The sequence below is a fragment of the Manis javanica genome, chromosome 13 (genome assembly GCF_040802235.1).
Source record: "Manis javanica isolate MJ-LG chromosome 13, MJ_LKY, whole genome shotgun sequence".
In the NCBI taxonomy this organism is placed as follows: domain Eukaryota; kingdom Metazoa; phylum Chordata; class Mammalia; order Pholidota; family Manidae; genus Manis; species Manis javanica.
Genome location: NC_133168.1, coordinates 89,975,822 through 89,999,032, shown reverse-complemented (window position 1 = coordinate 89,999,032; position 23,211 = coordinate 89,975,822). Strand labels below are relative to the sequence as shown.

The 23,211-nt window shown below is 45.1% G+C and overlaps 2 protein-coding genes across 5 annotated transcripts in view; both read left to right on the top strand.

Annotated features, from left to right (window-relative positions):
• The window catches only part of SMIM7 (small integral membrane protein 7), a 29,244-nt gene extending 8,803 nt beyond the window's left edge, over positions 1-20,441 (top strand). The window contains exons 5-6 of one of the 4 annotated variants that reach the window (XR_001854843.3): positions 7,081-7,220; positions 20,170-20,441. Coding sequence is in view for 2 of the 4 variants with exons in the window: in XM_073220208.1 (XP_073076309.1) it covers positions 20,170-20,254 (85 nt within the window). In the remaining 2 variants the exon portion in view is untranslated. Of the gene's footprint in view, positions 1-7,080; positions 8,202-16,610; positions 17,027-20,169 lie in introns of those variants that run through there. The other 3 variants (XR_005058853.2, XM_073220208.1, XM_017671398.3) reach the window with 3 other exon arrangements.
• A 1,878-nt stretch (positions 20,442-22,319) lies between these two features.
• The window catches only part of MED26 (mediator complex subunit 26), a 53,563-nt gene continuing 52,671 nt past the window's right edge, over positions 22,320-23,211 (top strand). The window contains exon 1 of the mRNA XM_017671396.3: positions 22,320-22,672. Coding sequence (XP_017526885.2) covers positions 22,601-22,672 — 72 coding nt within the window. The 5' untranslated portion in view covers positions 22,320-22,600. The remainder of the gene's footprint in view (positions 22,673-23,211) is intronic.

Here is a 23,211-nt window from a genome sequence, read left to right as displayed (position 1 = left end):
TACATGGGATCATACAACATGTGGTCTTTGGTGTCTGCCTCCTTTCACTCAGCATGATGTCTTCCAGGTTCTTCCATGATAAAACCTGTGTCAGCATTTCATTCCATTCTGTGGCCAAGTAATAGTCCGTTGTCTGGAGGTGCCAGAACTTTTTTGTCCACCCATCCATTAGTTGATGGATATTCGGGATGTCTCCGTTTTTTGGCTGGTATGAATAATGCTGATGCAAACATTTGTGTTTGTACACACTGAACTTTTCTGTTCTCTCTGATACATCCAGAAATGAAATTGCTGGGTCATATGGTAACTGTATTTATCACTTCGAGGACTGGCAGACTATTTTCCAAAGTAACTACAGCAACTAACATTCCTACCAGAGTTGTTTGGCGGCTCCAGTTTCCCCACATTCTCACCAACACTTGATACTGTCAGTCTTTTTGATTATAGCCATCCAAGTGGGTATGAAGGTTGATTGGCATTTCTGTGATGGTTAACGATGCTGAGACTCTTTTCATGAGTTTATTGCCCATTTGTATGTCCTTGTTGGAGGAGGGTCTATTCAGATACTTTGCCCGTTTTTAAATTGGGTTATTACTGCATTGTAACAGTTCTTTTGTATTCTGGATACAAAAGTGTCTTATCAGATATATGATTTGCAAGTATTTTTTCCCATTCTGTGGGTTGTTTTTTTACTTTCTTGATGTCAGTAGAAGCACAAACATTTTTAATTTTGATGAAGTCCAGCCTATTTTTTCTTGTGTTGCTTATGCTTTTTGTATTACAGCTAAGAAGTCATTGCCTAACCAAGGGTTATAAAGATTTATGCCTCAGTTTTCTTCAAAGAGTTTTCTAGTTGTCATTTTAATACGTAGGTCTGTGATCCATTTCAAGTTAATTTTTTTGAAATAAGGGGAGAAACATGCCTGAACCTTAATTTTTGTATAATTAATTTTTGGTATATGTAGAGTTAATTTTTGTATATGGTGTGAGGCAGGGCTCCAACTTCATTCTTTTGCAATGGCAGATGTTCCTGCCTCTGTCTCATATTTTTTCAAATAGCCTTTTAATTTTGGAAAGAGTTTAGACTTAGAGAAATGTTGTAAAGATAATACAGAGAGTTCCACATATATTTTACTTATTTAATTAATTAAGGTATCATTGATATACACTCTTAATAAATAAGTTTCACATGAAAAACAGTGTGGTTACTACAGTCACCCATATTATCAAGTCCCCCACACATACCCCATTGCAGCCACTGTCCATCAACGTAGTAAGATGCCACAGAGTCACTACTTGTCTTCTCTGTGCTGCACTGTCTTCCCCGTGACCCCCCACACCATGTGTGCCAATCATAATGCCCTTCAATCCCCTCTTCCTTTCTCCCCACCAACCTTCTCCTCCTCCTCCGTTTGGTAACCACTAGTCCCTTCTTGGAGTCTGTGAGTCTGCCACCATTCTGTTCCTTCAGTTTTGCTTCATTGTTATACTCCATAAATGAGGGAAATCATTTGGTACTTTTCTTTCTCTGCCTGGCTTATTTCACTGAGCATAATACCGTCTACCTCCATCCATGTTGTTGCAAATGGTAGGATTTGTTTCTTTCTTATGGCTGAATAGTATTTCATTGTGTATATGTACCACCTCTTCTTTATCCATTCATCTACTGATGGATACTTAGGTTGCTTCCATTTCTTGGCTATTATAAATAGTGCTGCGATAAACATAGGGGTGCATATGTCTTTTTTGAAACTGGGCTTCTGCATTCTTAGGGTAAATTCCTAGGAGTGGAATTCCTGGGTCAAATGGTATTTCTATTTTGAGTTTTTTGAGGAACCTCCATACTGCTTCCCACAATGGTTGAACTAATTTACATTCCAACCAGCAGTGTAGGAGGGTTTCCCCTTTCTCCACATCCTCGCCAACATTTGTTGTTGTTTGTCTTTTGCATGGTGGCCATCCTTACTGGTGTGAGGTGATATCTCATTGTGTTTTTAATTTGCATTTTTCTGATGACTAGTGATGTGGAGCATCTTTTCATGTGCCTGTTGGCCATCTGAATTTCTTCTTTGAAGAAGTGTCTGTTCATATCGCCCGCCCATTTCTTAATCAAGTTATTTGCTTTTTGGGTGTTGAGGCGTGTGATTTCTTTGTATATTTTGGATGTTAACCCCTTGTTGGATATGTCATTTACAAATATATTCTCCCATACTGTAGGATGCCTTTTTGTTCTGCTGATGGTGTCCTTTGCTGTACAGAAGCTTTTTAGCTTGATGTAGTCCCATTTGTTCATTTTTTATTTTGTTTCCCTTGCCTGAGGAGATGTGTTCAGGAAAAAGTTGCTCATGTTTATATTCAGGAAATTTTTGCCTATGGTTTCTTCTAAGGGTTTTTGGCTTACATTCAGGTCTTGATCCATTTCGAGTTTACTTTTGTATATGGGGTTAGACAATAATCCAGTTTCATTCTCTTGCATGTAGCTGTCCAGTTTTGCCAACACCAGTTATTGAAGAGGTTGTCATTTCCCCATTGTATATCCATGGCTCCTTTTTCATATATTAATTGACCATTTATGCTTGGGTTTATATCTGGGCTCTCTAGTTTGTTGCATTGGTCTATGGGTCTTTTCTTGTGTCAGTACCAAATTGTCTTGATTACTGTGGCTTTGTAGTAGAACTTGAAGGCAGGGAGCATAATCCACCCCGCTTTATTCTTCCTTCTCAGGATTGCTGTGGCTATTCAGGGTCTTTTGTGGTTCCATGTGAATTTTAGAACTATTTGTTCCAGTTCATTGAAGAATGCTGTTGGTATTTTGATAGGGATTGCATTGAATCTGTAGATTGCTTTAGGCAGGATGGCCATTTTGAAATATTAATTCTTCCCATCCATGAGTAAGGGATGTGTTTCCACTTATTGGTATCTTCTTTAATTTCTCTCATGAGTGTCTTGTACTTTTCAGAGTATAGGTCTTTCACTTTCTTGGTTAGGTTTATTCCTAAGTATTTTATTCTTTTTGATGCAATTGTGAATGGAATTGTTTTCCTGATTTCTCTTTCTGCTAGTTCATCGTTAGTGTCTAGGAAAGCAACAGGTTTCTGTGTATTAATTATGTATCCTGCAACTCTGCTGAATTCAGATATCAGTTCTAGTAGTTTTGGAGTGGGGTCTTTAGGGTTTTTTATGTACAATATCATGTCATCTGCAAATGGTGATGGTTTGACTTGTTCTTTACCAATCTGGATGCCTTGTATTTCTTTGTTTTGTCTGATTGCCATGGCTAGGGCCTCCAGTACTATGTTGAATAACAGTGGGGAGAGTGGGCATCCCTGTCTTGTACCCGATCTCAGAGGAAAAGCTTTCAGCTTCTCGCCATTAAGTATGATGTTAGCTGTGGGCTTGTCATATATGGCCTTTATTATGTTGAGGTACTAACCCTCTCTATCCATTTTGTTGAGAATTTTATCATGAATGGATGTTGAATTTTGTTGAATGCTTTTTCAGCATCTCTGGAGATGATCATTTGATTTTTGTCCTTCTTTTTGTTGATGTGTATAATGTTGATGGATTTTTTAATATTGTACCATCTTTGTATCCCTGGAATAAATCCTACTTGATCATTATGGATGATCTTTTTGATGTATTTTTTAATTCAGTTTGCTAATATTTCGTTGAGTATTTTTGTATCTGTGTTATTTTCTGCCTGGTTGATCTGTCCTTTCGAGTGAGTGGTGTGTTGGAAGTCTCATAAATTGAATGCATTGCATTCTGGTTCCCCCTTTAATTCTGTTAGTATTTGTTTGACACATGTAGGTGCTCCTGTGTTGTGCACATAGATATTTATAATGGTTGTATCCTCTTCTTGGACTGACCCCTTTATCATAATGTAATGTCCTTCTTTTCTCCTTACTTTCTTTGTTTTGAAATCTATTTTGTCTGATACAAATACTGCAACTTCTGCTTTTTTCTCCATATTTGTTGCATGAAATATTTTTTTCCATCCCTTCACTTTTAGTCTGTGTATGTCTTTGGGTTTGAAGTAAGTCTCTTGTAGACAGCATATAGATGGGTCTTGTTTTTTTATCCATTTAGTGACTCTGTCTTTTGATGGGTGCATTCAGACCATTTACACTTAGGGTGATTATTAATAGATAGGTACTTACTGCCTTTGCAGGCTTTAGATTCGTGGTTACGAAAGATTTAAGAGTGTCTTTACTATCTAACAGTCTAACTTAATTCACTTGTATGCTATTTCAAACACAATCTAAAAGGTTCTTTTTTTTTCCCTCTGTTCGTTTTGTTCCTCCTCCATTCTTTATATTAGGTGTTATATTCTATACTCTTTGTGTATTCCTTGACTGACTTTTGGGGTAGTTAATAGAATTTTGCATTTGATTAGTAATTAGTTGGTTTACTTCCTTTACTGTGGTTTTATTTTCTCTGGTGACAGTGATTTAGCCTTAGGAGCACTTGCTTCTATAGCAGTCCTTCCAGAATACACTGTAGAGATGGTTTGTGGGAGGTTAGTTCTCTCAACTTTTGCTTATCTAAAATTGTTTAATCCCTCCTTCAAATTTAAATGATATTCTTGCTGGATAGAGTATTCTTGGTTCGAGGCCCTTCTGTTTCATTGCATTAAATATATCATGCCACTCCCTTCTGGCCTGTAAGGTTTCTGCTGAGAAGTCTGATGATAGCCTGATGGGTTTTCCTTTATATGTGATCTTTTTTCTCTCTCTGGCTGCTTTTAATAGTCTGTCCTTATCCTTGATCTCTGTCATTTTAATTATTATATGTCTTGTTGTTGTCTTCTTTGGGTCCCTTGTGTTGGGAGATCTGTGTACCTCCATATCCTGAGAGACTATCTCCTTCCCAGACTGGGGAAATTTTCAGCAATTACCTCCTCAAAGACACTTTCTATCCCTTTTTCTCTCTTTTCTTCTGGTATCCCTGTAATGTGAATATTGTTCCATTTGGATTGGTCGCACAGTTTAGCATTCTTTCATTCCTAGAGATCCTTTTTTCTCTCTGTGCAGCAGCTTCTTTTTATTTCTGTTCTCTTAATTTTTATTTCATTTTCCGCCTCCACTTCATCTAATCTGCTTTTAAATCCCTCCATTGTATGTTTAATTTCAGATACTGTATTTTTCAAAGTTTCTCTTTCTTGAATTCCTCCCTCAGGTCTTGAATATTTTTCTCTAGCTTCATGAGCATGTTTATGATTTCTATTTTGAATTAGTCTTTCAGGAAGATTGGTGAGTTCAGTTTCACCTGGCCCTCTTTCTGGTGTTTGTTGGATTTTCGGTTGTACCAGGTTCTTTTGACATTTCTTATTTGTAGTAGTAACTTTGTGTAGGTAGTGCCCTCTAGTGCCCAGAAGCTCCACTCTCTGGAGGTGCTCACACCCTGGAGTGATGGCGGGGGTCACTGGCAGGCGGCACTGGTGCCTGCTGGGAAGAGAGAGCTCTTCCCTGCTTCCTGGCTGCAGGGCCTGCCTCCACTGCCAGGGCCAGTGGGCTGAGCACACAGGGAGGAGACTCTATGCTATGCTCTTCTAGTTGCTGTAGGTGGCACCACCCTCTGGCTGGCCTGGAGGAATGGCCAGGGCAGTAGGTTGCAAGCCAGTGCCAGCCGGGAGGAAGGAGTGGCAGGCCACATATTGCGGTTGAGGGCCTCAGAGCTGTGTTGCCAGCCAGGGGGTGAATAGCCTGAAGTTTGTGAAAGTTCCCAACCTACTGGGCTGAGTGCACCGGGACAGTTTTGTCCACCTGTCCTTTCTCCTGAGCAGCAGTCTCTGTGCACTCCTTGCCTCTTTAGCAGCTCTCTCGCTGTTGAGAAGTCTCTCAGACTTCCCGCCTTTCTTTTGTCCCAGAGCAGGCAGTTGTGGGTACCTGTTCTCCACAGGTGGCTGGAATCTCAGTTTCTCTGAGCATTCCAACTCTCTTAGCTGTCCAACTTTACTAATCCCCCGAGCACCATGTACTGTAGGTTTGTGCTCCCAGAGCAGACCTCCAGGGCTGGGTGTTCAGCAGTCCTGGGCCTTCATCCCCTCCCCGCTCAGTTTCTCTTCCTCCTGCTGGTGAACTGGGGTGGGGGAAGGGCTTGGGTCGGCTAGATGGCTGCTTTAGTACTTTACCCTTTTCTGTGAGGTCTGCTCTTTTCCCCAGTAGGCAGTCTGTCACAGCCTTCTTTCCTGTTGCTCTTTCAGGATTAGTTGTATTTGCTATATTTTCATATTATGTGGTTTTGGGAGGAGGTTTCTATCTCACCTCTCAAGCTGCCATCTTTATGTATATCTTTTTTTGTTTTGTTTTTTGTTATCCTTAATCTACAATTACATGAAAAACATTATGTTTACTAGGCTTCCCCCTTCACCAAGTCCCCCCCACACCCCATTACAGTCACTGTCCATCAGCATAGTCAGATGCTGTAGAATCACTACTTGTCTTCTCTGTGTTGCGCAGCCCTCCCCATGCCCCTCCCATTATACATGCTAATCATCATGCCCCCTTTCTTTCTCCCCCTTATCGCCCCTTCCCACCCATCCTCCCCAGTCCCTTTCCCTTTGGTAACTGTTAGTCCATTCTTGGGTTCTGTGATTCTGCTGCTGTTTTGTTCCTTCAGTTTTCCTTTGTTCTTATACTCCACACATGAGTGAAATCATTTCCGTGTATATCTTTTTAACAGCTGTTTTTCCCCATGTAGGCCTGTGTCATAATTTATGTACCCATTCCCAAACTTCACGAACATTTATAGTTTCCAGGACTTTTCTATTCTAGATTTTCTTCAATGAACAGAGTTAACTGTAATCATTTGTTTTCTCAAAGGTCATTTTTATTTATGAAAGTCATTTGCAAAACAGAATGAGCTAACATAAAATGTTGTAGATTCATATGAAGTAGGTGCTTTTTAGAACCTTTTTCTTTTAAGTGTACAGTTGGGTAGTGAAGTATATTCACATTGTATAACAGAAGAGTTACAAGACAATGATATAAAATAATCTCAGTAATAGTAATGTAAAAAATGTTTTCAGAGTGATAGCTTCCCATTCTCATGGACATTTCTATCCTCTGACTTTTCCAGGCTGTTTGGCTCATGAGCCCCAGGTACAGAAACAGGAACCCACCTCCCAGATGCCGAGCCTTCCTTCCTCCACTCCTGATGACTTCAAGGATGGCTTTGACCTGAAAACCAGTGATCTTCCCAGAAAGCCCAAGCTCGTGGTGGGTGGAAAAAGTGTTTGCCAAGACGCACACAGTTTCCCAGCTACGACACTTGTCTTGACAAAGATACTTTCATTTTGGTTTCTGCATTGGAATGCTGTCTGCCTAAGGAGTTTCAGGAGGGTTTATGTAAGGGACTGTGTGGTAGTGTTGCCTTCCGCACTGGTAAGAGAACACGTCTAGATTGTTTGATCCGGTTGTACTCTTCTACCAGGCTTTACCCTAGAAACCCGATTCTGGATATTTGTTGGTTAAGTTTTAATCACCACCCTTTTTGTTTTGAATTACACAGATTTTTAAAATCCATTTTCACCCAAAGATCTGAAACCGAAAGGTTGGCTTTTTAAAGTCTGATGCAGCCTCTGTATTAGACCGTGTTTATGAATAGCAAGCAAGTTCGTTGTTGCTGGGTCTGACAGCAGGATTGGGTTTGTGTCTAGATTCCTTCCCTGTCCTGATGGGCTCTGCTCAGCTGATCAGGGCAGCCGAGGTTGTTTCCAGGTCTTTAAGGGTGAAGTATGGTTGATTCCCACGGAAGGGAGATGCTGCACAGTTGGCAGGAATGGTTGGGAGGGGGGCCATGTTGTGAGAATTTTTGACTTGCCTTGAATCATTCTGTTAAAGTAACTTTGGGGGCCATTAATTGTACAATTTTCAGAATGAGTGATTTATGTGGTGATATCGGGACCCAGTCCCAAAACTTTGGGTTTTTGTTTTTGGGTCTGCTTTTCAAGTGGGCAATTTCAAGGTTGCAGAACAGTGGGCCTCATTCGAGGAAATACAGCATTTTGCACAGAAGCTTCTCTGAAAGTGAGTCCTGTTTTAATTGCCAAAATGAATGGTGTCCAGATCCCCCAAGTGTTTGATTTGTTTGTTGTGGTTTGTGAAATCCTGACTTGCAGGTGAACCTGGTGGGAGCGAAAGGAAATGCATAGACTTTTAGAACTAAATGGCGTTGAAAATAAAGCCTGTTTCTGAAAAGCTTTTGTTTATGTATCTTTTTAGCCAAGAGCTTGACTTCCAACTTGAACCATTTAGAGTAACTTTGTGGGAAACAGTAGGATTCATTTTGGAGGCTGTCCTAAAGTCAGAAAAGAGACAATATGAGATTTTTCATCTCAGATTTTGCTTAGTACATGTCAGGCAGGACCTGGGCAAATAGGATTTCCAGCTTGGAAGTAGTGAAAGAGCCAGTGGTCTCAGTGGGGTCTTGCTGGACCAGGGTCACATCCACTTTTACTACTGCTCAGCTAATGTCACTCTACTTCATTGCTTCTATAATTTATAATTTATTCCCTAGTTAAATCGGGGCCAGAAAGCACCCTGTGGTTTGTAAGTAGCAGGGAACGTAGCTGCTGAGTTGAGCCTTGCCTGGGCGTGTTATCTTGATGGCAGAACAGACGTGCCAGGGTCTCTGCTGGCCAGTCGTTGAGCTGTGTGAATGGTGTGAGGGAGCCTCTGAGGCCTGCCTTATCCACACTGGCTCTGAGGTTTCAGTGTGGTGAGGCATTTGTGGGGTCTGGGGATGAGTCGTGTCCTGAGAAGAGAATGCTGACATTGAGATTTGTTTTCAATAGTTGTATTTTTCTCCAGAGAACTACTATCTTATTGTTAAGTTCTTACAAGCTGTGTGTGACCTTAAGCAGTGAAAAGCAGAGGCTGCTGTACATTTTAAGTTACATCTCACCGATGTGTATCTTTACAAGGCTTTTTGAGAATGCTCATTAGCATCAAAGGTTTTGGAAGTTTGAACTTAGGTGCATAGGGTCCCTCAGCATGTAAGCACTCATGTTTGGGTCAGTTTGATGTGGGTTCAAATACCATCTCTGCTCTTTGGCTGGTTGCTTCCCCTCTTGAAGCCTCACTTTCTGTATCTGTAAAATGGGCCTGAAAGTTCTACCTGCCTGGAGTGGTTGGTTGTAAGGGTCTGCAAACTGAACTGTGGGGCCAGGTGCTTGACCTGTGGATGCCCTCACTGCCTGAGTTTTCTTCTTCTAGTCTACATTCATTTATGCATTTGGCATATCCACCATTAAAGATCATTTAAAAATACTGGAAACTGTTTCCAGCATGGAAAACCTTTCCCCGTCTTCCCATTCCCTTTCCAGAATTTTCTCTTCACATATTGGTATAAACAACATAGGTCCTGGAGTGGATAGAGCAGTCTGTTTTTATTCTGGCATTTCCTTCATATTCTCTGAGCCACCAGAGAGGCTTCTTGGTTCTCATTTGAGGCGTCAATAAATCTCTCTAACCTTGGTCCTCTTGTATGTACTTTGAACTTGAACTTTGTCTGCTGTTACAAATGCCACTGCTGTCCCCATTGTGGTGGCCTTTGACAGCTTCCCTCACTGGTTCTGCCCTGGAAGGCTGCATCGTCATGTGCCAACATTGTGGCTTTAGCAGCTTTTGTTTGTTTTTTTTTTGTCTTAAAGAGTTTTACCACCGATGTGCATTCCTTGTAGAAAAACCCTAAGATAACAGTTTTGATCTGAAGGAAAAAGCCACCCATAATCACACTCCCTCAGAGAGCATCACCTGAGGTACACCTCCTTCTGGCTCTTTCTCTGCACTGTGCATTGGATGTGGGGCATCCGTTTTCTTTGCACAGGTTGTATCTTTGTATCTTCTGGCCTGCTTGCTTGTCTTATCTGGTGATATGACACATTTTTGTATTTTTTCCTAACATATCATTCCTAAGAGCTACAAATGAGCTGCTGTAAGGATGTTCCGTAATTAATTTAACTAGTTCCCAGCTGATGGAGACTTGGGTTGTCTCCAGTTTTTGTCTATTATAACTAACGCCATGATGAACATCTCAGTGCATCATCCCTGGTGGCATTTTTGGGTCTCTCTTAAAAAGAGATCTACCTTGACAGCTTTGGGCTAAGAACCCCAAAGAAAAATGCATATTGGACAAGTTACATCCTTGTCTGTCTAAATTAGTTTGTTCATTCATTTGTTCATACATACACACCGGAGAGGTTAGTTCTAGAGCCCCGTCAACACTGACCCAGGAGTGTTATTAGGCCACTTCAGTTTGCTTAACCTGTGAGTAAGGACAAGGTTTTTCAACTCCACCCAGATAACTGTTTCTTTGCGCAAGCAACAGCAGTTGACATCACACCTGCTGGCTATCCACCTTGGTCTTGATGGTTAAGGAGCTTAACAACCATCTAAATAAGAATTGCCCGCTACTCCTTGTCCTGAAGCGTGTTCCATGGAGTCACTGCCAAGGTGAGAAGCCTCAGATGAAGAATGAAAAGCAGGCTGAGGTGTGCAGCACCTGTCCTGGCTGCAGACTTTGGGATTCATATTGGAAACCCCCCCTTTGCTTCCTCCACCCTTGTCATCTTGAGAAATGGAGTGTGACCCTCCTTGACATGGGTTTCTCATGTTTAGTTCCAGCTGCTGTCGAGCAGAACTCAGAAACTATGACCCCCAGGCCAAGTGCAGCCTGCTGTCCATTTTGTGAATAAAGTTTTATCAGCACCCAGCTCCACTCCTTTGAGTGTGTATTATCTAAGACTGCTTTGGCTGCCAGAGTTGTGGCAGAGACATCTGGCCTGAAGAGCTGAAATACTGCCTATCTTGTCCATTTATGAGACAGATTTGCTGACCCCTGAGCCTAGTGGATGATGGAGAATCTCAGTCCCTTTCTCCCAAAGCCATTCAGGTGGAAATGTCTGCATGCCTTGTGGTCTGGATTTTAATACCCATTTGTAAACAGGTTTTTCAGGTCTGCTGAAAATTGAGCAATCCGTTTTCAAGTGATGTGGTCAATAGAGCAAAACCCAATTTTATTTTTCTTGATGGTTAGGGGTGAGATCCCTCCTAGGCTCCCTGCCTTTCCTCCCAGCGGGAGCTCCTCTGAGCAGCAACACAATGTGATAATGAGATGGGCTTTCCTCTGAAGCGCTTAGATTTGAAAAGCCAGCAAGGCTGTCATTAGCGAGGCATTTTCTTTTCATTTCAACCATTTCATTATCTCCTTCTTAACCATATTTGAGTTTGTGAAATATATGACAAACCTCCTGATGTTTTCCTGTGTTGATGAAGGATGTAGCGGTTTGTATATAAAGCAAAAGTCATGTTATTTTTTTTAACAAAAGACCAAATTCTGTTGGGGGTTTGTTTCCACCATTCTCTTGATTTTCGTCATTATGGAGAGAAAAGCACTTGATCCACTTCAAGCCCCTCTCTGGCACTCGAGAGTTCTGTGAAAATGAGATTTTGGTAATAGCAAGGATTCCTAGATGAGAAATTGGGCAGAAGGACCTGCAGCAATTGGAAATTCAAAACCCACATTTTTCAATTAAAAAATGGCAAGAATTAGTTCATTGTATGTATGGCTGTGTGGCTTTATTTTGGCCAGCGGGTTTTGGATCAGACTGATGTCGACAAACTGCTGCCCCATTGGCAGTTCATGTTTTTGGCTTTGACCATAATGTCTCAAGCTTCCGTGTCTGTGTGGATCCCCTGTAGGTCTTGGCGAAGTGCAGATTCCGTGTCGCAGGCTAGGGGCACAGGCTGCGATTCTCTATTTCTTGACACCTGTCTTTCCATGGCCCACGAGATGAAATGGCTTTACATTTTTTAATGGTTGAAAAAAAATCAACATGCAAATGAAAGGAAATAAAAGTTTCTTTGTCCATAAGGTTTTATTGGGATGCTGCCACACCCATTTCTTAATGTACTATCAGTGGCTCCTCTTGAGCCCCAAAGACAGAATCAGGTCCTTGCAATAGAGACCATCTGGCACACAAAACTGAATGTATTTGCTCTCTGACTCTTTATGGAAAAGTTTGCCAACCCCTGGATTAGACGGTTTAAAAAAAAAAAAAAGACATCTTACAGTGAGTCCTGCTCCTCTGTGTTGAGTTCACATGATTGTCGTGACCTTTATTGGCAAATGTGGGCCACGTGAGTATAGACCATGCTGGGGTATTTGCAGAAGTTATTTTAGGGAAAATGAAGCATTGGTGCATCTGATTAGAGTTTACTGTGTAAATTGGGAAAAAGTTGGAAAGGGCAGAAGTGGCAGAAAGCAAAGCAGGTGTCTGGGCCAGATCCGGGTTCTGTCCCTTAGAGTGTGACATGGGGCAGCATTATGGCCTCTCTGTGCCTCCACATCCTCATCTGTGACATGGGGACAGTGAGGGAGAGAACCTCAACACGTGGATAACCTGTATAGAGAGCGAGCTAGCCTATAGCCTGTCTGAAGTGCAGCAGGCATTCAAATGGTGGTGGCTGTGCTACTACTTTAATTTTAAAAACCTCCTTGAAGAGGTTTTATGAAGCTTAAATGAGTCTTATTCTTCTCAGGCCACCATAACAAAATGTCACTGACTGGGTGGTTTAAGCAACAGACATTTATTTTCTTGTAGTTCCGGGGGCTGGAAGTTCAGGATCAAGGTGATGGCAGGGCTGGTTGAACCCTGGTGCGGGCTCTCTCCTTGGCTTGCAGACAGCCACCTTCTTGCTGTGTCCTCACACGGCCCTTCCTCTGCATCCCTGGTGTCTCCCGAAGATCTTACAAGCTGTGTTGGATCAGGGGCCTCCCCTTGTGACCTCATTTAACCCTAGTTACCTCTTTAAAAAGGCCCCATCTCCACATACAGTCACATTGTAGGGCTTAAGGCTTTCAACATACAAATTTTTGGGGGGATGGAGTGGGGCACAAGCATCCATAACTGATGGTCAAGGGTGTCACCTGTAGGAAATATTCAATGGCTGTTGGCTCATGTTCTTAGCTAACAGTAGGTTTAAAGGCATTACAAACTAAAAAAACCTCCATGTGGTCTAGGAAAGCTGATCCTGACAATTGCTGTGAAGGGGCTTTGCCTCCTGTTTCCATAATAGAATATTTGTGTGGAGGTGGATGGTAGCTTTGACCATAGCATCCTAGACTGCCATGTCCCTGTGCATCCCCTGTGGGTCTTGGCAAACTGAGCATTGCACATAGCAGGCTGTGATTCTGCATTTCTAATCAGTTCCCAGGGGGTGCCCAAACTGCTGGTCCCCAGAGACCACACTTTGAGTAGGCAGAGCCTATGCAGTCCATTCAGTCAGTCTGCATCTCAATTCACTATGATTAATAACCTCAGGCACAGCAGCTACGTTTCAGGCACATTTCAGTGTGGAAAACTCCAGTTGGGCAGTGCTGGATCCTGGATCTGAAGGAGAGGGTGGTAAGTTTTTTGAGTCAGGGGCCTGCATGAGTTTCCCTGTGGCTGCTATGACAAATGGTCATAAATGTCATGGCTTAATACAACGCAAATTTATGACGTCACAGTGCCGGCAGTCAGAAATCCACACAGGGCCTCCCTGGGCTCAAATTGAGGCATTGGCAGAGCTGCTGCTCTGCAGGCTCCACGAGAGGACGTTTTCTCGCCTTTTCCAGCTTCTGGAGGCCACCTGCTGCCTGGGTTCTTGGCCCCTCCTCCATATTCCGAGCCAGCAGTGACTGGTCGCAGCTTTCGCCTGATGCCATCTCTCTAATTCTGACTCTTCTGCCTCCATCTTCCCCGTTTAAGGATCCTTGTGATTCCCTCGGGCCCACCAAGGTAGTCCGGGGTCATCTCCCTATCCTAAAGTCATCTGATTAGCAATCTCACTTCATCTGCAGCCTTAATTCTCCCTTGCCATGTGTTATGATTTACTTAAGAGATTCCAGGGATTATGACCGGGGACTCTTAGGCACAGGGGTTGAGAGATGTTATGTTATGCTGCCTAACACAGGGCCAGACAGCCAGTACGTTTGGCTGTGTGGACCACACCAGTCTCCTCAACTACGTAACTGTGATTGTTGAAAACAGCCAGAGACAGCACATAAACAAACAGGCCTGGCTGTGTGATTTTTTTTCCTTTTCTCACCTTTAACTTTCCTATGGAAAATTTCAGACATGCATAAAGGTGAGACTAGTGCAGTGGTTTCCCATTACCCATCAGTGGTTTTTAAATCTTGCTTTATGATTTACTGTGTTTGATTGTCTACATGAAGCATCTATTACTCTCATAGTTGGTGGGGAGAAAAAGACACAAAGAAGTAATAAGCATCTGAGTACCCACGAAGCAAGAGGAAAACCAACACTACTTTTGCGGTTAAAAAGAGAAGAGAAATAGAGCCTGTAGAAGAACATTTATCTTTTTCCACACTTGTCTTCCACGAGCCTGGGAACTGAGCAGAGCTCAGGACATTCTCTTGGGGAGGTCGTCCCCCCTGTGTGGCTGTAACAGGGACAGCTTGGGGCCAGGTATGCCCCAGGACTTGACACTCTCTCGTCTCTCTGGGCATCCTTTAATGCCTGTAGGATATGCTTTGGGGAGGATATTACCTTCATGTTGTTTTGTGTGTCAGAGAACCACACAGCGCCTTTGTTTCTGAGATGTTGCACTGGCCAGGTTGGGGTCTTCTAGAGTAGCTTCCTCCTGCTTCCAGCTGCTCTGACTTGATTTTTGACACCAGCCCCCAGCCCTTGTCTGCTATGTGGCAAATGGCTTGTACCCGATCCGGTTCATGTGTTTCCCTTGGAGTCTGGGAACCCTGAGCTCTGGGCCTCCCTCCTCATCCTGCCCCAAATCCAGCCACATGACTGTGGCCAGGTCCTCTGAGGCGCGAGGACCTAGTCGCCTGGGTAACCGTTTAGGTGGCTAGCGTGCCAGGAGTGGAGAAGACCCACTTAGGGGTGGGAAGAAATAGGGCCGGCCAGGACTGTGGGCAGCACGTGGGCACGGCCCGTGAGTGTGTCACGGTGTGGGGGAAGGACCTCCCGAGGCCACGGGCGGAGGCGAGAATCGGGGTGGTCGCTGAGTTTTTAGAGCAGAGGCAGGAAGGCTCAGACCCTGTAAGTGCTGCCTGGAGCAGGACAGGCCAGGCAAGGATGAGAACTACAACAAAGTTATAGTTGATTCTTCACTTCCTTTACCAAGAAAAGAAAATCATTATCTTCTTTTTTATTTCTGTAGACACTTAAATAAAATGTGTATCAAAGCCATTCATTGGAGAATTAAAACAGCCACTGATTTTGTTTCTTTGCTTCATGGGAGTAACTGAGAATATAAAATGGCATTAAGCAGAATAATGGTCTCTAATCTAACCTAACAAATGATCAGATCAGTCCAGTCAGGTGATTTTTATTACTCGAAGCCTCCAGATAGGGGACATTATTTCAACAAGTTTTTTGAGATCTAAAAAAAATAATAATAGGCTGGCTGCCCTCCCATGGCCGCTGCACCCCCCACCGGGCGGCCCCACAACCTGCTGCTGAGCGCCAGCCGAGTTCCCGGGACGCCCGCAGCCCCCGGCTCCGTCCAGCCTGTGCGGTCCCCCCTCGGCCGGCAGGATGTGAGCCCCGGGGGCCGCACGCCCTGCCACCTGCCACCGCAGGCCGGGCCGAGGGCCACCTGGCTGAGGGATTGACAGACTGCCCGTCATGTTTTAGATTTTTAAACCAAGGAAACGTGGAAAACTTGATTCCATAAAGTTACTTATTTGAGTCTCATAACCAGACATTGCTAAATTAGCAGTGGAACCCACATCCTCATACATCAGGACCCACTCATTTTTTTTTTTTACAGGCTTTTATTTACTAAATCTGTATGTATTACTCTAAATCATTTAAGCTCAATTCATTTTGAAAAGAAATGTTTCATTTCTTTCTAAAAGCATTGATTTATAATTTATACTATTGGGTAAAACAATAGTTACAAAATGTAGTTTATGGAAAAGAGAAATTTCTACTCATTTATTCAGTCATTCATTTAATCCATAATCCATTTGTTCATTCGTTCACCAAGAAATTATTGAGTATCTAGAATGTGCCAGACACTGTTATAGAGGTTAGATATGTTGTTGACTAGTTAATTTCCTTCTAGAGGGAAAAGACAAGTAATAAGGACCCAAAATAAGTAATAAATCATGATAATGTCCCTATTGTGATTGAAAGTTCTAGAGTTGTAGCATGGTCATAAGAAGCTCCATGAAGAGGTGACATTTAAGCTTATGCCTGAATGAAAATAAGATTCCAAACATAGGGGAGGAGCATTCCAGGTTGAAGAAATAGCAAGGGCTGCAGGGTGCTGTGTTACCACGTGGATTTAATGGGCACCGTGGCATGCAGTGCACAGGGTAGGACAGACACGGTTACAAATTACGGATTTCCTGTAAAATGGGTATGCCAGCATAAGCAAGTCACTCACCTGAAGCTCAATTTCTTCATCTCTCAAAGTGGATGATAAAACATGCTTCACTGCATTGTGGTGAAGATTGAATTAGATAAAACTTGTGAAAGAGCTTAGTATACAGTGGAAAGATGATGCCTTTAGACTCTTATCCTTTGAAGGAGAAGGCACATTATACTTATTCTGGTGTAATCCTTTATTTCAAAGGCGTACACCTAGAAGAGTCAAAGGGACATAAGAAAATGGAGCCAGAGGAGAACACAGCAACCTATTTGCAGCTGAGCAGAGAGACTGAATGGCGGAAACCAGGTGGCATCCAGTCAGTGCTGAAGGAACATCTCCCCTCCAGAAGAGAGAGAACACTGAAATAAAAACTGGTGACAGGAAAGAGTGGGTTGTATGGATCAGGTGGTCAGCATCACAGGAAAAAATGCATAATTTCAAAAGCATCCAACACTCAGTCGTCAGTTTTAGAACAATGTCCTCCATGTGATATTTTCCAAAACCAGCTAATTAAAAATGTCTGCCCAGTGAAAGACCATGATTGACAACACTGTCTCTTAAACCTACAGCTGTAAAACAGTGTGTTTCCTTAAAAAAAAAAATAATAATAATAATAATAAAGCAAGAAGAATAAATTTATGACTACAAATCCAAAACAGATAGTTGATTCTACAATTTCCAAAGTATATTACCTGGGTTTCTGAAGAATTCAGTGTAATTAAAGAGATTGACACAGGTATTCCCATAGCTACTAGAAAAAAAATGTGGACAGCAGTGGAAAAGTAGAATTGATCCTTTATACTCTGGTGTATGTGCGTCTGTGTGTTAAGATTATGTGTACTGTGTTGTTTCGTGTATGAATATTTTTCACCCTGTACTCAGCTGAATGAAGGTCAGTGTAATAAAGAAGATAGTTAACACACAAAAAAGCTTCCGGCATGTGTGTACCGCAGACTGGAGGAGAGAACGTCAACAGGAGAGAATTTGGGAGCAGGGCCTGATTCAGAAAAGGACTGGAACACAGGGGACACGTGGCCACAGACCCAGGGTAGGAGGGGTACAGGCATTAAGGAGCTTTGAAGGTGGGAGAGCAGCACTTTGGAATCAGAAAGATCCGGCCTAGACTCCCAACTACAGCACAGGGGCTAAGTGGCCATGGCAAGCCTCCCTGCTCTTCAGCCTCAGGCCCCTCTTTGAGTAGACATTTGAGGATTACAGTAGCAACTCTGTCTCAGCTAGTGCTGCGTAACAAATGGCCCCTGTACTAAATGGCTTAAAACACCTATTTAGTCTGTGGGCAGGAAATTGGACAGGCACAGTGGGGCTGTCCTGGAGCCCTGAGGGGGCTTTTTGACTCTCATACCTGCCACCTCACCATGAACACTCACTCCCCATTCTCCCCTCCCCCTGCCCCTAGCCGCCACCAGTCTGTTTTCTGTCTCTGGGCTTTACCTGTTCTGGATGTTTCATATAAATGGAATCACAGAATATGTGTCCTTTTGTGTCTGGCTTCTCTCAGCATGATGGTTTCGAGGTCCAGCCACATTGTAGTGTGTGTCAGGGCTTTGTTCTTTATGGCTGAGTCATGTTCTGTGTGGATGTGCATTTCGTTCATTCAGCCTTGATGGGCACTTGGTACTTGTACCTTGCACCTGTTGAGAACAGTGTTGCTGTGGGCATTTACCTGTATGAATTTGTGTGAGAGTTTTGGGGGGATTTGAAGGAATGGAATTGCTGGGTTGGATGGTATCTGCCAGGCCTTCGTAAAGCTTTAGATTCGACCAGGCAATGAGGCTTCTGCTGCATTCTCTGGGCTACAGCAAATTCTAAGCCCTCCTCAGAGCCAAGGAGAGGTGCCAACACAAGGGCCTGACTTTTCATAAGGGTCGTCATGTGAAGCCCTGAACACAGAACCTGACACGTAACACATGCTCTGTAAATGTTATCCCTTGTAGTTACTATTACCAAAAATAATGCAAACCTGGGCAGTAGGGAAAGCAGACTCTCTGGACTTAGATTGACATCCATCAGTCTATTGGCCCATCGGTTGGTCTGATAGCAAATCCGTCTTCAGAAATTTGGGGATTATAGGCACACTTCAGATAAGCTGTATCTGAGTCAGAAAGTGAAAACTGGAGGTCACAGTAACTCCAGGACTGGACAAAATGACTGGAAGGCACCACATGTTTATTCTAGAAAATGTGGAACTGTGGGCAAAAGGGTCAGAAGAAAAATCCCCTGTCACTCTACCATCAGAGAAGACGTACTGTAAATATTTTGGTTTCTTTCCTTCCATTATTTTTTCTGTGCATCATGTGCATAAGTATATATATCTTATAAAACTAAAATTAAGATTGCAATGTATATAGTTAACATGCTATATGCATTTTGTCACTATTTTATTAAGTTAGCTTTTTTCCATGTTATGCAATACTGGTTTCTAATGGCTAGAATGTCTGTCTCTATCTTTATCTTTTATTTATTTTTGAAGTTTAGTCTACAGTTATGTACAGCTTGGTGAAATTCTACAGGTTGCACATTACCCATAAGGCAAGACTCCCTCCCAGTCCATAACCCTCCCTTTTTCACGACCTCCAGTTTATTTATACTCCCCTATTAACTGGACACACAGGTTGCTTCCAGTCTTTTGCCCTTACAAATGATGCTGTCCTGAACTTCCTTGTCCATACATGTTTGTCTACAACTGGTTGTTTCTTTCTGTAAATCTCTTAAGACGTTGTAAAACACGGTATCAGAGGATATGAACATATGGAAAAGCTCTCAGTTGCTACGTGCCTCCTTGTTAAACATCTTTCCCGGTACTCCTGTCCAGAATGGCTTTTCTTCTCTTTGGTGTTCCTGCTGCACTTTGCTCACAGAGTACAATTTACGTATTGTATTGATGGCTCCCAGTCCGTTTCTAGTGCTTGACTTCCAAATGAGAGCCTCAAGAGCAGGCTATGTGCATCTTTGTATTCCCGTGACTCAGAGGCGTGATACAAATTGAATTCTCTTGTCTGTCTTTAAGCCCCTCCTAACATTTCAGTGGCTGTTCAAAACCGATTGGAATTGGTTTCACATTGAGTAAACAGGACTTGCTGAAAGCCCCGCAGAACTCTGAAACCCATTTCTGCGTACTTCTGAGGTCATTGATATGGTTGAATGAGTTAATATACGAGAGGTTTTTTTTAAATGCCCTGCCCATCAGCCTACTAAGCTCAGCAAACATACCGGCTGAAGTGGGGTGGTGGATTTGCTCACATTTGTCTTCCCTGTTAATCACTTGGAGCCCCCCACGTACCTTACTGGGGTAAATCCAGTAACTTCCTCTCCTTTAAATTGTCCAACTCCCAGGGGTTTATGTGGCTAAATGGCCACAGCTGCTTTTCACTTACGGCCTTAGACCCAGCGCCCCTGCTGCCCAGTGCCGTCCCGCTGCTGTTCTTGCCACCACGTGGTGTCACTGTTGAAGACCGGTCCTGTGCAGGGGTGGGAACTGGCCTGCGCCCGGCCTCCTCCTGTGATGCTCTTGCTTGTCTGGCTTGGGCGCTGCAGTTCGTCAGGAGGGAATGAGCCCCCCGCCTCACTGTCCAGCTTGGCTGAGGCTACTCTGTGCCCAGGCTCCTGAGAACACCTTCCCTCCACTTCCCACAGCAGGAGCAAGTCGTGGGTTCTGAGCCACTTCTCCCCGCCTCTTTGCTAAGAGGCGAGGCAGTCTTTTCAAGCCTTTTCGTTCCATGTACAAAAGTTCTTGTCTTCTCAGGCCAGTGGGGCCGGTGAATTTAAGAGACTTGCTGAGGAAGAACCATTACAGCAAGAGGATTTACCTCACGCCCACCTTTGTGTAAACTGATAAGGAGCCATTTCAAGTATCTTCCTGGAAGCAGAAAGTCTGCAAGGTGAACTGCAGAACTATCCTGGGCCTAAGAGATGCTGCTTACATTTTCAAGACTATTCAGTGGCTGTCTTGTTTAATCTTTACCATTACAAGCATCCTTTTGCATATATTAAATGTAGAATAAAACTATATCGATATCTCTGTGTGTGTATCCTCATGTGTATATAATTTATATTTCATATTTCTTTCATTCATTAAATACTTGTTGACCCCTCTATGTGCCAGATATTAGGAACTGAACTGTTTGTCTGGGGGTGTGTCCCTGTATCTGATAAGACGTTCATTCACTTAATTCACAGATATTTAGTAAGCATTCCTCTGCCTTCTGGGGACCCTGGGTGGAGTCAGTGCCCTTGCAGAGATCACGGTCATCTTAATGTTTCTTCTTCGTAGTTTAAAAAGAGCAGATAAGTTGAGTGCTTTCCAAATTTTTAAGTAACCTGACCCATGCAAAACAAATTGCTTATTTCTATGTAATTCTTGATTTAAAAAAATAAGATTTTGCATATCTGACTTAGAATTTAAAAGAACAGCAGGACCAGGATATGCTTAGGGAAGAGCTTGTTTATTTTGCTTATCTGAAGTGAGAGTACCTCCAAATGGGCGTTTCCAACTTGGGCCACACAAAGCACCTCACTCTGGGAGGGAGAAAAGTATTTTGACCGTGTTTATTTTCTCCCACAAGCGTGATGTAAAACTTTTCACATGTGCAGAAGCAAACAACCACAACCACGTGAAGAAACAGCCATTTTTGGAAATAAAAATGCTTCCCAGAAGCATGACAAATGCAAGACTTACAGGTGTAGTGGAGTGCCAAGGAGCACATGTGTTTCTCATCACTGCCTCTCTCCTGTTTTAAAGCTAGGACTTCCTGTAACAAGGAAAAAGTTACTTCTCTCAAGGCTGCAGCTAATAGTTGCTCAGCCTACCTTTCACCCCTTCTTGTAACAGTATTTCTAACAGAGCTTCCATAGAGAGGAGTCAACAGCAAAATAGGACACTAAAGTGGAGGGCAGGAGGAGAGCCCTTATAGTTGACATTTAACTATTCTGGGGTTGACCTGTAACTCTGGGTGACCATGGGCCTCAATTTCTTCTTTTGTGAAACGTTGGTTCAGGCAGTGAGACGCTTAGTTTTCCAGCATCTCCAAGTAAGGTTGAGCGGGAGAGTAATTTAAACCCGAGATTCTCAGTAGGGGGTGGTACTGCCCGCAGGGGACATCTGGCAATGACTGGAAGAGGGTGCTGCGGGCATCTCATTGAGACCGGAGATGATGCTGAACGTTCCACGATGCACAGGACGGGCCCTTAAGGACAGAGTGATCCAGCCCCAAATGTCACTGGTGCCCAGGCTGAAAAACCTTGGCGCACAGGTTTGCGGCCGTGGGGTGGGGCCATGGGGCTGGTTTTAGGGGCCCCCCAGCTCGGGTGTCGGCTCCTCCCAGGGGCGCTTTGCTGGCTCCTGTTTTCGTGATTCGGGAGCACGAAGCGCTGCAGACCCCTTGCCCTGGACCCGCGCTCCCTGGAGGGGCGGGCGGCACCCAACGGATGACCGTTCCGTGCGCATCACAATGTGTGTCTGTCTCGCCCCCAGGAAGGCCGATCGGGGGCTGAGGAGGACCCCCGGGCTCGGGAGACCTTGGCAGTGACTCCCGTCACCTCCGTCAGTGCTGGGAAGGCTTTTTGCCCTGCGGAGGGGTCCTCTCCCATTCCGCGGCGGTCCACAGGCCCGAGAGTTCAAGGACTCGGCGCGCACCGCCCGTCAGAAGCCTCCGCCCCACGGGGCCCGGGCGGAGGCGGGGCCTCCAGACGGCGGCCGTTGCCCCGCCCAGCTGTCCCAACGACTCCCGCGGCGGGGCGGGGCTGCGGCGCATGCCAGCGCGCCTGCGCGCGCATGCCTGGAGGTAGGAGGCGGGGCTTGCTCGTGGCCCTGCCCAGCCCCGGCGTCTCCGCCCGCCCCATCTCCCAACCACCTCAGCGTGGCGCCGACGCTGCGTGCGGCGCGGGTTACCCAGAGTGCTCCGCGCGGGGGCAGCTCACTGGAGTTTGGTTCTCGAGGCGGCGGCAGCGGCGGCGGCGGCTCCGGTGGCTCCTCCTCCTCCTCTGGTGGCGGCGGCGCCCCGGGCCCCAGCCCCGGCCCCGGCTCCCCTTTCCGCCGCCCCCGCGCGTCCCCTCCTTCCCCGGCGCCGCGGGGAACATGAAGCTCCGCTCCCGGAGGTCGGCGAGTGAGTGACCCGCGTCCCCTCCTCAGCCCGCCCGCCCGCTGGCCCGCCGCTCCCCCCCGCCTCGCCCAGGCAATGACAGCGGCTCCGGCGTCTCCGCAGCAGATCAGGGACCGGCTGCTGCAGGCCATCGACCCCCAGAGCAACGTAAGTACTCGTCGCGCGGGCCGAGACGGAGGCCGCATGGGCCCGGGACCCTCCCTCTCCTCAGTGACCCTTGCCCGCCGGGCTCGGGGGTATCCGCCCGATGCCCACCTCCGCCCGAGGGCCGCTGCCATCCCGGCCTGTCGCCCCCTAGGCCCGGGCCGGAGGCAGGTCGGACAGCCCGGCGGCGCTCGGTACGTGAGGCCGAGGCTTCCGTGCGGCCTGGGCGGAGGGAGCAGACGGGAGCTAGGGCCAGAGCATTCCCTCCTCTTCCACTCCAGCCCTACGACCCTTGCTCCTCCTGACGGGAGCTCACCCGCCTCGTCCTTCCCTGGGGACCCACGACCCCCGGGAAGCCTTCCCAGCGGGAGGTGGGAAGGAAGAAAAGCTGTGGAGCAACTGGTGTCCGGGGTATGACTCGTGAAGTCCGTGCCACCCGCGTCTCGGGCTTCTGGGGGATCAGGGAAGTCCTCCTGGCTGGAACACCTTCCTGGCTTCGGAGGGAACCGCTGGCCTACTTTGCCCCTAGCCAGGTCCTGGGG